The 18048-nt window shown below is 40.8% G+C and overlaps 2 protein-coding genes across 3 annotated transcripts; one reads left to right on the plus strand and one right to left on the minus strand.

Moving 5' to 3' along the window:
* The first annotated feature begins 2216 nt into the window (after positions 1–2216).
* On the plus strand, positions 2217–8873 carry LOC108426135 (glycine N-acyltransferase-like protein 3). The gene is made up of 5 exons (XM_037538478.1): positions 2217–2967; positions 5304–5414; positions 5553–5661; positions 6183–6306; positions 8344–8873. The coding sequence occupies exons 1-5, from the start codon at positions 2893–2895 to the stop codon at positions 8756–8758; spliced, it is 834 nt and encodes a 277-aa protein (XP_037394375.1). The 5' UTR covers positions 2217–2892; the 3' UTR covers positions 8759–8873.
* Positions 8874–11616: 2743 nt separating this feature from the next.
* On the minus strand, positions 11617–17720 carry mgme1 (mitochondrial genome maintenance exonuclease 1). 2 transcript variants are annotated; one of them, XM_037538312.1, is made up of 4 exons: positions 16912–17720; positions 15966–16119; positions 13913–14045; positions 11617–13486 (listed from the first exon to the last, which is right to left on the minus strand). In XM_037538312.1, the coding sequence occupies exons 1-4, from the start codon at positions 17420–17422 to the stop codon at positions 13349–13351; spliced, it is 936 nt and encodes a 311-aa protein (XP_037394209.1). In that variant the 5' UTR covers positions 17423–17720; the 3' UTR covers positions 11617–13348. The 2 variants fall into 2 exon arrangements, with proteins under 2 accessions (XP_037394209.1, XP_017550913.1); XM_017695424.2 differs by having other exon boundaries at positions 15966–16188; positions 16912–17716.
* Between the last annotated feature and the right edge of the window lie 328 nt (positions 17721–18048).

The raw sequence follows: 18048 nt of genomic DNA on the forward strand, positions 1-18048 counted from the left end.
ATGTGAAATCAAACTGTCCACTTAGGAAGCAACAATGATTGACAATCAATTTCACAGCTGTTGTGCAAATGGAATAGACAACAGGTGGAAATTATTGGCAATTAGCAAGACACACTCAATAAAGGAGTGGTTCTGCAGGTGGGGACCACAGACCACTTCTCAGTACCTTTCTGCTTTCTGGCTGATGTTTTGGTCACTTTTGAATGTTTGTGGTGCTTTCACACTTGTAGTAGTATGAGATGGACTCTAGAACCCATACAATTGGCTCAGGTAGTGCAGCTCATCCAGGATGGCACATCAATGCGAGTTGTGGCAAGAAGGTTTGTCGTGTCTGTCAGTGTAGTGTCCAGAGGCTGGAGGCGCTACCAGGAGACAGGCCAGTACACCAGGAGACGTGGAGGAGGCCGTAGGAGGGCAACAACCCAGCAGCAGGACCGCTACCTCTGCCTTTGTGCAAGGAGGAACAGGAGGAGCACTGCCAGAGCCCTGCAAAATGACCTCTAGCAGGCCACAAATGTGGATGTGTCTGCACAAACGGTTAGAAACCGTTGACTCCATGAGGATGGTATGAGGGCCCGATGTCCACAGATGGGGGTTGTGCTCACAGCCCAACACCGTGCAGGACCCTTGGCATTTGCCAGAGAACACCAGGATTGGCAAATTGGCCACTGGCGCCCTGTGCTCTTCACAGATGAAAGCAGGTTCACACTGAGCATATGTGACAGAGTCTGGAAACGCTGTGGAGAGTGATCTGCTGCCTGCAACATCCTTCAGCATGACCGGTTTGGCAGTGGGTCAGTAATGGTGTGGGGTGGCATTTCTTTGGAGGGCCGCACAGCCCTCCATGTGCTCGCCAGAGGTAGCCTGTGTGTTGTTGTGTTGTGACACATTCTCGTGACACATTCTCAGCTGACATCTGTTAGTTTAGATAGCCTTTGTTGCTCTTGCGCATCAATGTCTTGGGCACCCAAAACCATTCGTGGTTTGTCCTTCCTTGAACCACTGTCAGTAGGTACTAGCCACTGCTGACCAGGCACACGTCACAAGTCTTGCTGTTTCTAAAATGTTCTGACAGTCCTCTGGCTGTCATGATTCTTTGAGTGATCATAATGTTTTGGCTCATCAGTGTATAAAGCAGTGAAAAAAACTGAGGATAAAAATGTGAGTGAATAACTTGAGCAGCGGATGGAAAACATTCAGAGGGGAATTCCACACAGATTTTTACAAAATGTTCAGTTGTCATTCAAAAGTCATTCAAAGTGTCCTTACAAAAAACAGTCCTGTGGTTTGGGTGTGGTATTCCTGTGGTACTGCCAAAATACAACAAAACATTACAACGCAACTTTTTACACACAGCTAATTATGACAGGATTACCACAGCCCTTCTGGTTCTGTCTTATTACAGGAATTAAATGACTTGCTGTAAACTTGTGGCATTTTCCCCAATCAGTCCAAGGTAGAGTGACTTTTCATTTATCATCGCTGGAAAATGTCAGTCACTGTCAGTCACATCCTTGCTCATTTATGGAAAACATGCTTGACTAATTCAGAGCTGCTTTTTGATCTATTTTCACATCTAGAATTGTAACCAGAGACAACAGGCTAGTAAACAAGCTGGAACAATCTTGAACTAACCGTAAAAAAAGCAACTTAACATCAAAGCTGGGTACTTTAGAGATGGCTGATTATCAAGGCTTAAAAAAACCCTAGTTTTGCAACCGATTAAACTTTAATATTAAATACATTACTAATGGTAAATATGTTTACATATTTGATTTGAAATCTTTCTTTGTTTATTGTTTTGTCTTTTTAGCTCTCAGCCTCCCAAGACAAAACAGGGGGGCAGCCCTGAACTAGATGAAGCTGTGGTATGACTGCACACCAGTGCACAAAGCAAGGTCCATAAAGACAAGGATGAGCCAGTTTGGTGTGGAAGAACTTGACTGGCCTCCACACAGTCCTGACCTCAACCAGACAGCTTTTGGGGTGAATTAGAGCAGTGACTGCGAGTCAGGCCTTCTCGTCCAACGTCAGTGTCTGACCTCACAAATGTGCTTCTGGAAGAATGTTCAAAAATTCCCATAAACACACTCCTAAACCTTGTGGAAAGCCTTCCTGGAAGAATTGAAGCTGTTATAGCTGCAAAGGGTGGTCCGACATCATATTAAACCCTGTGGATTAAGAATGTCACTCAATTTCATACGCGTGAAGGCAGATGAGCGAATACTTTTGGCAATATAGTGTATGTAACCAGAAGTCGATTGGAGGGATTACCTTAACAAATGTAAATGAAATGTCTTTCTGTGAGGTGAAATTAGCTTTTAGAGGCAGTAAACGCTTCAGACGTCTAGTTACTAGTCTTACTCTGTACGTGTCTCATGATCAGTGAGTATCTCACATCAAATCTCTCGGAATGGCTTTGTTTAAATCTTACAGATTAATTGTGCACAATTTTTGAAAAATGGGTGGAGGTCCCCTTTAAATCAGTAGCGTTTCAGGTCCTGTTAGCCAACATATAGAAGCGTAAGTTACCTCCTCAGCCGTTAGTGACCCATTCAGCTAAAGAAAGGGGGATGTAAAGAACCGGTAAACGGACTAAACCTGAGGACTGGGCTGGACTTCAGGAACCAAACGGACTCGAAATTTAAACGGCAAAATAATGTGAGGTTCACCAGCAAGTTACCAGGTTATTAGCATTTCCTAGACCGCATAAGTAGTTGGGTTTACCTTTAGCGTCGAGCATTAACTTTAAGCCTGACTCGAAGCTGCAGATCAGTAAATGCTAAGACGCCGACTGTCTTTCTGGTGGAGCTTCTAAGCTTGTTTCTGTTCACGGCTGGAACCGAGACTGAACTCTGGCTGCCTGCGAGCAGGAGACTTTAACACAGAGCGATGAAGGTGCTGACCAAAGAGGAGCTGAAGCTGGCAGAGAAGACCCTCAGACACTACCTGCCGAAGTCTCAGCAGGTCTGTATGGGCCACACTGGTCTGTGTGTTTTTCTGGACCATGACAGAAGAAAGTGAAAGCTATGAAAAGTGAGAAATATCATTGATGAATGTCTTTTTTTTTAAGCCACCGAGGCAGCTGTAGCTCTAATGTGCCCTCTTAAAAAATCAGCTTCTTCACTTAGTCTTTCATGTCTTACAGTTTTCATCAGTTTCTGTGTTTCTGTACCTTGTAGTTAGTTAACCATTCAGATCATCTAGGAGTATCAGCTCTACACAGTATTGGCATTTTAAACAGGGTTCTTTGGTTCCAACCAAATGTGTGTTTTAGTTAAAGAGGAACAAGAAGGTTTTTGATGACGAGCTGACAAGAAATCTTGTGATGTCAGTCAGCGCTAAATGCAGGCACTGTATGAATATAAGGAAAATGATTTAGTGCCTCTTTTGTAAAAATAGCTTCTGTGCAGAGTAACAGAAAATAACTGAACCCCAGAACGGTCTTAAACTTCAGTAACTCAATAGATTTGCTTCTGTGAATCATTCACAGGGAATCTGCTGTAGTCAATCTGTGAGGGAACAGGTGATTTACAATTATATAGGACTTTAACATTGAGTGGACTATGACCCTTCCTTCTTGGGCCATCACTTCTTCACTCTGTTTCTTGAAAAAAACCCAGCTCAGTGTTTAGTGCCAAAAAACAAAGCAAGTGCATGTATCTGGCTCACTTTATTTATGCCATAAAACTGCAAAACAGATGTCCATTTTTTCAGCACCATTTAGGTATAGTTCATATAGATGCAGAGGAAGTAGCCCATCTGTTGCTGCACAGTTTGTGTTGGTCATCCTTTAGTCCCCCATCCGCACAATTCTCAGAGACCTGCAAAAGTATTTTAAGTTTCTAATAATATTAGCTTGTTTCACGATGCGCTGTACTACAGTCCCCAGCATGCGCTCCAACTCTCCTGCCCCAACAACAGTCTATGGGACAGCGATTACACTTCCGTTTGTGGTGGAAATCATGACAAAAAATGAATTTGAGCCTCTGAGTCTTTATCAAAGTGAGTAACAGGTTTATTAAAAAGCGAACATGACAAAAAATGGATTCTCTCTCCCTTTCCTATATATTTCCTAGCTGTGTGTTGTGCTTCTTATACCCTTCTGTCATTCCCCCGCCCTTACGTTCCTTTCATGGCAGTAAGCATTAGTCAGCATTATTCTCAATTGTACACCATTCTCTTACATGTTTATCTTATACAACCTGTTCACAGCGAGCAGGCAAGCAAAACATCCAGATTCGACCCGTAGCCTTGTGGCTAGGCGCCACTGCCTTGCCGCCTCTATCTTCATCAGCTCAGCTGCTCAGAAACTGAGCCCAAGTCTTAATGAACTTGCAGCGAAGAAAGGATGCCAGGTGTCTAGTTCAAGTAAACAGGCAGGTTTAAAAGGCCGAGCACCTGGGGGCATTTAAATGTTGAATATTTGTGTCCATGTAATATTTCAATATTTCATATGTCTGCTACAAGGATATTTTACTGTTGAAGTTTTTGCACATTTTGAATAAACAGCCAGTTCTGTTATAGCACAACATTAATTAAACATGAAATAAAAACTTTTTTTTTTCTGACCCACAAATTTATTGCGATTTTTTCATATGGCCCTTTTACTGGTTTAGTTTGACACCCCTGCTCTAGTCCTTCGTCTGTGGTCACAGGACACTGCTCACAGGATGCTGTTGGCTGGATATTTTTTGGTTGGTGGACCATTCTCAGTCCAGCAGTGACACTGAGGTGTTTAAAAACTCCACCAGCAATGCTGTGTCTGATTTACTCATACCAGCGCAACACACACTGACATGTCACTGCAGTGCTCAGACTGATCCAGTACCCAAATAATACCTGCTCTGTGGTGATCCTGTGGGGGTCCCGATCATTGAAGAACAAGGTGAAAGGGGGCTAACAAAGTATGCAGAGGAACAGGTGGACTACAGTCTGATAAAATGAACAGTATTCAAAATGTAGAAACAAGGGTAGTTTTTTATTGTTATGGCTGATTAGACGTGACTAGCTACATCAGGTGTGTAAGAACAGGACAACAGGGGTACTTTAAGGCAGAGTTGGAAGCTTTGGACTAAGATACAGTTATTTTGCAAAGATCAGCGAAAATTACAGTTTACAATCTCCAGCCTGTTGTTAACTAGCTAGTGGCTTATGAAATTGCATTGCAGCCTATTTTATATATAGGTGAGCACATTCACTCTAGTTGACTGTATTTATACTTCTAGTTATTGGTTCATACTGGCTAAGACTTAATAACAAGGTCTTAACAAAGGTAAGATTTTGTCCTTTTTTGTCTGCAGGTGTATGGATTTGTTGTTTTGATAAATCGAGTGGAAGCCGACCCTGTAGATGTGCTAGTTGACCACTGGCCTGACTTTAGTGTGCTCCTCGTCAAGCCAATGCGACAGGAGGTATGACATTTCATTATGGAACTACATTTGGCTTGTTTATATTCTGCTTGAATAGCCACAAACAGAAAAAAGTAGTTAGTTGTTATTTATGTTGCTCCAATTGTGATCTTATTGTTGGATTGCTACTCTCATATGCAGGAAGCAGATCTTTATAAAGGTGTTTGCATTTTTGCCAAAGACGGTGTTGCCCTCAAGAACGTGCTACTTGAGACGGACATTCTTGACTGGACGCAGTACCTCTGTCTGAGTATTCATTTCTGACTCCTTAACTGTTTGATTAGAAAAGGAGCTGATTTTTATGCCCAAAGTGGTTATGTGACATGGATGTCTATCATGATTTAAAAATGCATTCAACTAATCCAGCTATATTTGATTTATTTTTAACAATTATATAACAATAATTGCTCAGTCTAAAGGTTTTTGCTGATTAAATGTATCGTGATTAACCTAAACATAACGTAAAAATAAGTAAATAGAGACGTATTAACATAATGAAGTGTACTAGAGTATTTGAATTAATCGAGCCAGCCCTACAAAAACATGGAAAGACACAGTGGGTTTTAATCTGATGCTTTTAGCTGGCTAATTAGCTCAGTGAGAACAGGCTAGCCAAGTGAAAGTTCACACCTCTTACCAACATCTCACAAGTTTCCACTTGTGTGACCACTTTCTATGTACTTATAAGGTGAAATTGGCAAGGGCAGGTTAAAAACAGTACTGTAGTAAGTTTTGTCAGACCTCACAGTTCAGACGTTGTCCTTTCCTCAGGTTTTGATTTGTGCTATGAAGAGACGGTGAAGGCTGTAGCAGCAAACAGAGGCGTGAAAGGGACCAAAATGTCTGTGTGCCACATGATAAAACTGGATGATTGCTCTGATCTTCCAACTGACGGGTAATGTCTATATTGACGTCTCAACAGTGCTATTATTTTTAATGTGCAAGTCCTTCAGCTGAATTTAAAGGGACCATTTGCCCATGAGGTTCACTTGTGATGTTTATTTTGCTGTTTTATGCCCCACAACAGTATATAATTCGTTTCTACATGACCATTTTCCAACCTCTCTTCATCCCTAAGAATTAAACAGGCTGTTTTTGTTCATGTGCTTTTTTTCAAAAAGCAGTTTGGCCTAAAACACTCATTACTTCACCATGAATAGGTGGAGCTAAGGTCTGTAGGCTGAATGCATGGATATACAGTCGTATGCAAATGTTTGAGCTCCTGATAAAGGGGCATGTTTTGTTGAATTTAAGTGAAAATAAATGAACACATTCTCTATAGAGAACACACTTCTGCATAATTGTTGCTTATTTTGCTGAATGTAATATATTGGGGTAAAAAAAAAGGTATGACAATTTATATATTCCAATATGTTAAACTCAGCAAGTAAACAGAAATTGTGCACCACAAAAATTGGCAGAAAATGTGTGTCTTCTTTAGAGGATATGTTTATTTTACATTCAACAAAATGGGCTCTTTTTGCAGCTTAGTGTTGTTATTTATATATATATTTATTTATATACACACAGTTTAAAAAAATAAAGGGAACGCTCAAATAACACATCCTAGATCTGAATGAATTAAATATTCTCATTAAATACTTTGTTCTGTACAAAATTGAATGTGCTGACAACAAAATCACACAAAAATCAGTGGAAATCAAATTTATTAACCAATGGAGGCCTGGATTTGGAGTCACACACAAAATTAAAGTGGAAAAACACACGACAGGCTGATCCAACTTTGATGTAATGTCCTTAAAACAAGTCAAAATTAGGCTCAGTATTGTGTGTGGCCTCCATGTGCCTGTATGACCTCCCTACAACGCCTGGGCATGCTTCTGATGAGGTGGCAGATGGTCTCCTGAGGGATCTCCTCCCAGACCTGGACTAAAGCATCCGCCAACTCCTGGACAGTCTGTGGTGCAACGTGACGTTGGTGGATGGAGTGAGACATGATGTCCCAGATGTGCTCAATCAGATTCAGTTCTGGGGAATGGGTGGGCCAATCCATAGCTTCAATGCCTTCATCTTGTAGGAACTGCTGACACACTCCAGCCACATGAGGTCTAGCATTGCATTAGGAGGAACCCAGGGCCAACCACACCAGCATATGGTCTCACAAGGGGTCTGAGGATCTCATCTCGGTACCTAATGGCAGTCAGGCTACCTCTGGCGAGCACATGGAGGGCTGTGCGGCCCTCCAAAGAAATGCCACCCCACACCAATACCGACCCACTGCCAAACCGGTCATGCTGAAGGATGTTGCAGGCAGCAGATCGCTCTCCACGGCGTCTCCAGACTCTGTCACGTCTGTCACATGTGCTCAGTGTGAACCTGCTTTCATCTGTGAAGAGCACAGGGCACCAGTGGCGAATTTGCCAATCCTGATGTTCTCTGGCAAATGCCAAGCGTCCTGCACGGTGTTGGGCTGTGAGCACAACTCCCATCTGTGGACGTTGGGCCCTCATACCATCCTCATGGAGTTGGTTTCTAACCGTTTGTGCAGACACATGCACATTTGTGGCCTGCTGGAGGTCATTTTGCAGGGTTGTTGCCCTCCTACGGCCTCCTCCACGTCTCCTGGTGTACTGACCTGTCTCCTGGTAGCGCCTCCAGCCTCTGGACACTACGCTGACAGACACAGCAAACCTTCTTGCCACAGCTCGCATTGATGTGCCATCCTGGATAAGCTGCACTACCTGAGCCACTTGTGTGGGTTGTACATCTCATGCTACCACGAGTGTTAGAGCACCACCAACATTCAAAAGTGACCAAAACATCAACCTCTAAATACATTTATTTATTTATTTATTTTACATTTTTTGAGAAATTTGTTTTCCATTTTAAATTATATAAGTGCCTTAAGTACATGAATTTTGTTTGTTACCTTTAATGTCTATTTAATCTCGCTTTCCTTAACCACCATCAGGTTATCAGTACAGGTGTCATCGCTCCAGGAGTCTCACACTGCTCTGGTCAACAGTACATGGAAGTTTGGAAGTGGAAAATTCAGTGAACGAATGATTAGGAACATGATCCTGAATTTTCCTTCGTGTTGTGTGTTGGACTCAGATGGTCAGCCAGTGGCATGGATACTGACCTACTGTGACTGTGCAATGGGAATACTGTACACAATGCCGGAGCACAGAAAGAAAGGCTATGCCAAGGCCCTGGTCAGTATAATGGCAAAGAAGCTCCATTCGGAGGGCTACCCATTGTACTGCTTCATTGAGGAACACAACAGGCTGTCTTACAGTCTCTTTGCAAGTTTGGGTTTCACTGAGGACCCGTCTTACAGGGTTACCTGGTACAGCTTCAATGAGATGTTTCTCAATCCTCAGTAATTTGTTAGCCTCTTAGTCAGTTACCCTTTCTACCTTATTTCATATCGCTGGTCATATACTCAGCACAATCAATCTTATAAAATCATTTAAAAGACAATTTTTGTTTTCTTGTACAACCCCAAATCCAATGAAGTTGGGATGTTGTGTAAAACATAAATAAAAACAGAATGCGATGATTTGCAAATCCTTTTCAACCTATATTCAATTGAATACACTACAAAGACAAGATATTTAATGTTCAAACGGATAAACTTTATTGTTTTTTGCAAATATTCACTCATTTTGAATTTGATGCCTGCAACACGTCCCAAAGAAGTTGGGACAGCATTCAATAAGCGTTTGGGAACTGAGGACACTAATTGTTGAAGCTTTGTAGGTGGAATTCTTTCCCATTCTTGCTTGATGTACAACTTCAGTTGCTCAACAGTCCGGGGTCTCCGTTGTCGTATTTTGTGCTTCATAATGCGCCACACATTTTCAATGGGAGACAGGTCTGGACTGCAGGCAAGCCAGTCTAGTACCCGCACTCTTTTACTACGAAGCCACGCTGTTGTAACACGTGCAGAATGTGGTTTGGCATTGTCTTACTGAAATAAACAGAGACTTCCCCCTGAAAAAGACGTTGCTTGGATGGCAGCATATGTTGCTCCAAAACCTGTATGTACCTTTCAGCATTAATGGTGCCTTCACAGATCTGAAATGTGGACTTGTCAGACCACAGGACACTTTTCCATTTTGCGTCAGTCCATCTCAGATGAGCTCGGGCCCAGAGAAGCCGGCGGCGTTTCTGGGTGTTGTTGTATGGCTTTCGCTTTGCACTTTTAACTTGCACTTGTAGATGGAGCGACGAACTGTGTTCACTGACAATGGTTTTTGAGCCATGTGGTAATATCCGTTACAGAATGATGTCGGTTTTTAATGCAGTGCCGCCTGAGGGATCAAAGGTCACAGGCATACAATGCTGGTTTTCTGCCTTGCCGCTTACTTGCAGAGATTTCTCCAGATTCTCTGAATCTTTTGATGATATTATGGACTGTAGATGATGAAATCCCTAAATTCCTTGAAATTGCACGTTGAGAAACATTGTTCTTAAACTGTTGCTGACGCAGTTGTTCACAAAGTGGTGAACCTCACCCCGTCCTTGCTTGTGAACGACAGAGCCTTTCAGGGATGCTCCCTTTATGCCCAATCATGACACTCACCTGTTTCCAATTAACCTGTTCACCTGTGGAATGTTCCAAACAGGCGTTTTTTGAGCATTCCTCAACTTTCCCAGTCTTTTGTTGCCCCTGTCCCAACTTCTTTGGAACGTGTTGCAGGCATCAAATTCAAAATGAGTGAATATTTGCAAAAAACAATAAAGTTTATCTGTTTGAACATTAAATATCTTGTCTTTGTAGTGTATTCAGTTGAATATAGGTTGAAAAGGATTTGCAAATCATATTTTGTTTTTATTTGTTTTACACAACATCCCAACTTCACTGGAATTGGGGTTATAATTGTCTATTGAAATGTAGACTTTTGCCTGCTTGTGATGTTTGGCTACATCACTGCACCAGCAGGTGGAGAAAAATAATAATAATAATAACACCAATAGAAACCCTCCCTGATACCGTTTTACCTGGAAATACAGAAGGAAAATGTTATGATTTCCATTTCTTGTTGACTTAAAAAGCAGACTCTGAATTAATGATGGTCGATATTACTAAAATTAGTAATTTTGAAATACATCACAGTATTTGATGTTTAATGTTGCTTTGATGAAGTTAATCAACCAATGGTTTCTGAGTTTTGCTGCTTTATGATTTACTCCAACAAACTGTGATACTAATATCCTGATATAGACACTACCCTGAATGATACCAGATGAGTTGGTACTCTTTTCAACTGGTCGATAAATACACTTTACCGAACCTGCATTTTTTTTTAGATATCTCATATCCTAATATCTCATTTATATGGACAGGGAATCAGAGCTGGAGGAACCTGTTTCAAAAGAACTTTGTGATCGCATATTGCAGAAGGTGTACAAAATTTCTATATGTGCTAAAGATGGGATAATTCAATGTAAGATTGTTCACTGCTTCCATTTTACTAAACTCAAACTCTTGAATATATATAACAATATTGATCCGACCTGTGATAAATGTTGCCAAGCAGTGGCAAAAAATTTGCATTCTTTTTGGTACTGTCCCTCACTGCACTCTGCACACTGCCATCTTTTTCTTTCTTTTTCCTTTTTTTTTTTAAAAGATGAAAGCTGCAGGCCATACAAACAGTATGGTAACAGTGATAATTAAACTTAAGTTTTCTGTATATTTAAAAATGAACCGTTTCAGTGAAGTGAAATTTACATGAGCTCACGTCTGCTTCCAGGTCATTAATGTAGCCTCCATTTCCTCACTGGATTTGGCTCTAGATTGTGAATGACTACCTGTGACTGTGGGTCACATTAGAACAAACAACAGCTGAACCTTCCAGCACAGGGTGGACACTGTCTCACTTTAAAATGACATGCTAGCCAGCTAAATAACCCAATCATCCTTAAAGCCCACACAGTTCTCTGAGTACCACTTACATAGCCAGCACTTTAACACTGATGATTATCCAACATTTGCTTTGTGAGCGCATTACAGAGGATGATCATCAGGAAGCCATGAGGAAATGTCTGAATTACTGCTTAATAAGCAGAAACTGCTTAGCCAGTTAGTCTGAAGGTTCCTTTCTGACAGTTCATTTCAGGGGAAATTCTTCTTAAATAACACCTTTGTTGATTGTGACATCAAGGATGTAGAAAAATACAACATTAGTGTGAAGGATGAACAAAGGACTGGCAAACATGAAAAAAGAAACCTTCAGCATTTACTGTCACCAAAACAATGGCACTTTATTCTTTAGAACAAATCTAAACAAAACAGCACATACCTGCCAGAACTACACACAGTGTAGGCAGAAGTAAAAAAAAATCTAGTTCAAACACCCCAGTGGTACAGTCCGTTTAAATGTGGATATCAGGGTTTGGAGAAAGGACAACAATCATGTGTTAAAGGTGAATTTCACGGATTTCTTCAAAATATCTAGGTCCTACAAAATCACTCAGAGCAGTTCAATATGAAAATGTGCCTGTTCACAGTGGTCATAACAGGAACCAGACATCCAAAGCATTTAATTTCAAACATATAGTTATGAAAACACTACATATTGCCTGAGACACTTTTGTGATAGTTTTGAAAAGGACTGTCCTTAAATGCAGCCTTCAATATCCATTCATGGCGGAGAGGTATATGCAGGGCATTGTAAGGACGAATAATACCCCATTTTTCTAATTTGCTGTTTTACCATTATTAGCAATACATATATTAACCTGGAAGAAACATGTAGGTCCACTGGTCACTTCTGATTGTCAAAATGGCTACATTTGTGTTGGAGACATCACAACGCCTGGTTCCTACCACCACACGTCTAAAGAAATCTTTTTTCTTACTTTACAGTTAATTATTAACATCCAAACACTTTGTATACATCAAGAAATGAATTACACAGAAATTTGATAAATCTGTGGAATTCCCCTTTAACACCTCATACAGTGGCCTTTGTTAACTTACTGGAATAGCTGAACTTGTACAATGGAGGATTAAGTAGTCAAGTAGTGATTTCTCACTTATACAACAAAAAAGCAGGTAAATAGGAATAATATAAACACTGCTTTATACTGATGTAGCAGGGGTGGTATCCCAAAAATCACATAATTAGAATTTCGGTTTTGGTATATAATCACAACATATACATTTTTCAATTCAATTTTCCATTCAACTCAATGGGCCAGACAAAAGCAGTGCTAAATGTTGTTTCATATCTTCATTTCTACAAGGCTGAAATTGGACTCTTATTGCACAGCTTGTTTTTGTTTGAATTTTCGTTTCAGCTTAAACAGAGCAGCACATTCTGACAATGGTACAGAATAGAAAATTCAAATAAGAAGCCAACTTCAGCACCATCAAATTTCTTACTACTCTTGTTATAATCGTGCCTGTGAAACATCAGACACTGCAGGAATTTGGAAAACATTACAGTGATTCACACCATCAGTACAGCTGGTCCACGGCTTGCACACGCAAACCCTAAGAACATAGCCAGAAGCAGCTGATCGCATCAGGTGGCTCCTTTTTGGCGATACAAAACTTAACAGAAGTGCTCAGGTGTCCACCTTGGGCCAAGGATAATCCCCCAAAACCGGACATTTCTTTATGTTCGCTGCCTCGGGGAAAAAAAGTGGACTCCACAGTAGGACTACACAGCAGGAGGTGACTGAGGATGTGCTGTATTTTCATGACAAACACATCTCTGCTCTGCTGTCTGGTAGAACATGCTATCTTTACCATGTTTTGCACTGTTTGTGCACCACATTATCTGCGCTTATTTGTGTCACGTGTAACCGTTGAGACCAAACTCCACCGAACTTTAACCCATATGGAGCCCACTACTAATCTCACGCCTTTTTTCTTAAACCTAACAAATGTAAAATTTCTCTTAAAACCTCCATTGAACCTGGAAGCTACAGTACCACATTAAAGGTCTGCAACATTTGGGTTAGGCGTCCTTCTCTTTATACTCCTCTAGTCGGAAGAGCCATTTCTCCCAGTACTGCGTCACCTGCTCTGCATTCAGACAGTGAGAATGGGCTGGGGAGCCATCTTTGTAGGCAACCACAATCAATCCATTTTCTACCTGCAGACAGAGGAAGATTTGGAGAGTGCAAACTGAGTATGAGCATGCTGCAAGTATGCAAATATCATGTAATAATGAAGACGGTCATGATTGAGCTTCTTTAATGCCTGCCTGTGCCCTTCAGACTGCCGTTCGTCATTAAACTAACTTAAGAATAATTCCGTTTGCGTTTTTCTATATAATTACTGAGCAAAAAGCAATAGGATGTAATAACCCTGGGGGCTTTAAACTGTTAATCAGTTATCCATCATTGATCAGATTTAACCTACTGATCTTGTATATGGACTAAAGTGCACACAATATAATCCATACCAAAGTTTTTTAAAAATACATAAGTTATTAGTATCAGTATAAGCCACATAAGATGTTAGTTTGTTGTCATTATTAACCCATAAATTCCACATGCATCGATATGAATATATGTACCTGATAGTTGTAGTTGTTGTCACTGTTTAAGGCCCCTATGTAGGCAGCCACTTGCAAGGGATTGTCGTACGTGTTATGAATGAAAGGTTTAGGCTTCTCTGATGTCTTCCAGTCTATAACACACAGTGAACCCCTGTGTAGTAAAAAAAAAAAAAAAAAAAAAACATTTTTATGGCTTTAACCTCAACACCACAGAAGGTAAACTGCTGCTTATCATTACAATTCTGTCTATGGACCAATATGAACATTTCAGGGTCATCAGTAATCTACTTTTTTTTTTGAGAAATCAAAACCCAAGAAAATGGACTTATCAATAACATTCATGCATGACCTTTCTGGGGTCCCAAAATATCTGACTTAAAAACCCTTTTTAAGGTATTTTTCAAGCATGTGGTTGGACCCTGATGGGATGATTGATAAGCTGGGAAGCCTGTGAAAATGAAAACGCAAAGAGGCTGAATGCAATTTCAAAGGCATTTTGCCATAGAATGAGTGCAGTAGGCGAGAACATGCTATTGGAAAGCAGAGAGGCACTGTTTCCCCTTTTACATTTGAATTTTGCCATCTTTCTAACATGGTGGTGAGTCTGATAATTAAGTTTCAAACAGATTGTTACGGAGTACAAAGACATGTTAGACGAATAGCATTTTAATTAACACTTACACAACACAATTATTTCATAACCTCTCAGAAAATTAATCCGGTTTGGGAAACACACTCTTTTAAATAAAGGTACACCTGAAGCATCCAAATCTCTGTGTTAATGAAATATCAATAGTAGTATACCAAATGGCAGATACAAATGGAATTATTGAATTTGAATTCTCATTTTGCATGTATAAGTTTCAACTTCAAATTTAAGACTACATTGCCATTTTGCACATTACATCGATACCGATATGCTTCCATAATTCAAGAGGTGGGAAATATGCCGTAAATCTAATATCACAGTGAGTTTTCATGATACTCATTAGTCATGACATATTTCTAAGATTTGATAAGCTGGCACAGACAAAGTAGTGCCACATTTAAAAATAGTACTAAAATCTATTAATACAATGATTTATATACACTTATCAGCCATTTTATTATGTTCAATTGCCTGTTAACACAAATAGCTAGTCAGCCAATCACATGGCCACAACTCAATGCATTTAGGCATGTAGAGGTGGTCGATACAACTTGCTGAAGTGCAAACCAAGCATCAGAATGGATATGAGAGGTGATTTAAGTGACTTTGGACGTGGTTGTTGGTGCCAGACGGGCTGGTCTGAGTATTTCAGAAACTGCTGATCTGCTGGGATTTTCACACACAACCATCTCTAGGGTTTACAGAGAACGGTCCGAAAAAGAGGAAATATCCAGTGAGCGGCAGTTGTGTGGAAGAAAATGCCTTGTTGATGTGAGAGGTCAGAGGAGAATGGGCAGACTGGTCCCAGATGATAGAAAGGGAACAGTAACTCAAATAACCGAACAAAATCTCTGAGGAATGTTTCCAACAGCTTGTTGAAAGTATGACACAAAGAATCAAGGCAGTTCTGAAGGCAAAAGGGGGTCCAGCCTTTCAATAGCAAGTGAGTGTATAACACTTTCATGTAATGCTACACTCAATCCATGTAACAGGGGAACTCCAAGCTCTCTTTGCAGTCAAACATGCAGTTGTGAAGTTTTTGAAGCACTGACTAGATCCACCATATACTCAGAGAAGCAAACCAAGACAATATATATTGTCATACTGTCCAGTTGTAAACAGTATGTTTCACTAAAATGGTGTTTTTCACATCAAAACAAGCTGAATGACATGGTTTTCATCTCAACAACTAAATTTTGAACAATGGAAAGAAGGCACTCCTTTATAATGTATGCACAATGCTCATGGAAATTGGCATCTAATCTCTACCAATTCACAGAAAAGATCATTAGAACCGATTTGTTAAATTGCATTTGAATTATTAGTCACGACAGCCCTGGAGAGAAAAAAAACAACAACAAAAGAACTAAACAGTGAGTCATGTGTCACAGCAGAAACAAATGTTCAACACAAAGCACCCACCTGTACATGGCGACACAATCCATAATGCCCAAGTATTTCAGTGACTCATGTTCCACAACACTCTCAATGGCTCTGACCCCTGTGACATCCTCCAGCACATGACCGATGCTTTGCAAATACCCAGCCACGTCCTCTGGACACTCCACATCTTCTTCTGGGGAGGTTTCTTGAGTTAAAGCAGCTTCGATAGCAGCATGGAAGAGTTCACCATGTTTAAACAGATCTAAAAAGTAAAACATACACTAGACATAATAAATAAGAGTACTTCTGCATTCGGAGGTTACACTGACAGAGGCAGTAAAGCAGAATTCCACTGATTTTTGAAACCTTCTGCATAACTGAGAGGGTAAGATGCGCATAAAGTAATGCAGAGTGGTCTGATGTAAAATGCCCTGTTGTAGAGAAACTAATGACTCAACCAATTCAGCTGTTCACAGTGGTGATTGATAGGAACCAGACATCTAAAGAGTTTATGGCCTTTAAAAGCTTGAGATTATTATGAATACACAGCCTGATTCCTGAGACATTCTCTTATGAACGTTTAGCTTTTTTGTTTTTTGCCTAAAGTGTTTTAAAATCCATTCATAGTGGAGGTAAACCTTCGGAGTACTGGAAGGCAAAGTAGCCCACAAAGAAAACTTGTGTTTTTTCCCCCCCAGACTTACCATCATTAACCATATTTAACCATCATTAACACTACATAGAAAAAGTCAGAAGACACGAGTAGGTTTACTGGATAGTACCTAAAATTGCTGCATTTGTGTTGTAGAAATCGTGACCCCTGGTTCCTATACACATCACTAAAAAGAAATCAGAGTTGGTACATTTCTCTACAATGAGCCATTTCGCATCAAACCAGACTTTTACATTTCAAGGACTGAATTATGCAAGAATTTTGCAAACACGGTGGACTTTCCCTTTAAGGATACAGTAAAGTGGCTCATACTCAGGCGGTACTCTTTGAAGCCTTCCTCTCCCAGCTCAGCAATCTTCCTTCTCTTCCACCTCTCCAGGTAGAACAGCTGGGTGGCAGACATGGTCTTCTGCAGTATCTTGGTCACGCTGGGCAGCGTGGGCTGGTCTGGATTTCTCCGCAGCGCTATTCGGGTCATCGCTTCAGCTTCGTACTCTGACCGGACGCTGCTCTTGGCTTCGTTCAACAGTGGAGACGGATTTTTAAGCGTTTTGGGCGCCTGTTTTGGTTTAGACCTCACAACAGCCCCGAAGAGCCGGGCGTCTTCGCTTTCAATGCTCTCCGGAGTCTGTGAGCTGGTTCTTGTGGACACCACGGCCCTGACCAGTGAGGAGTAATGCTCCGAGTCCACGGAGCTGTACTCGCTGCTCTTCTTGCGCCCGCACAGAGCCGGCAGCGAGGAAAACGAGCGGCGGAGAGAGAAAAGTCCAGAGCCGAGACCCGCCCGGCTCACACAGAGAGAGCACAGCGCACACACTCGCATTGTGACGGCCGTTCAGAGGCGAAAGCTTCTCAAATAAAAAACACTCTCGCAAACACGCCGTGAATCCAGCAAACTTTCCTCGTCTCACGCCATAACAGCACTTTGAATGTGACACTACCGAGCTAGTCGGGAAGTGTAGTACTAGAGCTGCAGAAAACAGCTGCAGAGAAGCGCGGCTTCCTCTGTAAAAACTTCATTTCCCATAATGCCATTCCACTTACTGGTCCGCATCGGTGTTCAATCTAGAAGTTGCCCTAAAAAGCGTTCCGGCTGATCCCGTTCATCTTTTCATCATTATCGCGAGTGACCGTTTATACAGTAACAGAATAACAGTTGGGCACATTAAAGCTCAGCGTTTACGTGTCAAACTGAATTTATTTGTGAAACTGCAACAGATGGAGAAGAAAAGAAGAAAATGAAATAAATAAAAAAATAAATAAAAGTAAAATAGAAAAAAAGGAATACCCTCCGGGGTTTATATAAAACTGAAATGCTTTAAAATAGCAATGGATTTACAAAATGTATCGTTTTAGACATGTAATTACAGATCTGTGTGTACAAACGTCATCCGTGAAGGTATTTTTCTTTTCTTTCTATTTTTCTTTGTTTACATCTTGAAGATGAAC

The sequence above is a fragment of the Pygocentrus nattereri genome, chromosome 5 (genome assembly GCF_015220715.1).
Source record: "Pygocentrus nattereri isolate fPygNat1 chromosome 5, fPygNat1.pri, whole genome shotgun sequence".
NCBI classification, from domain to species: domain Eukaryota; kingdom Metazoa; phylum Chordata; class Actinopteri; order Characiformes; family Serrasalmidae; genus Pygocentrus; species Pygocentrus nattereri.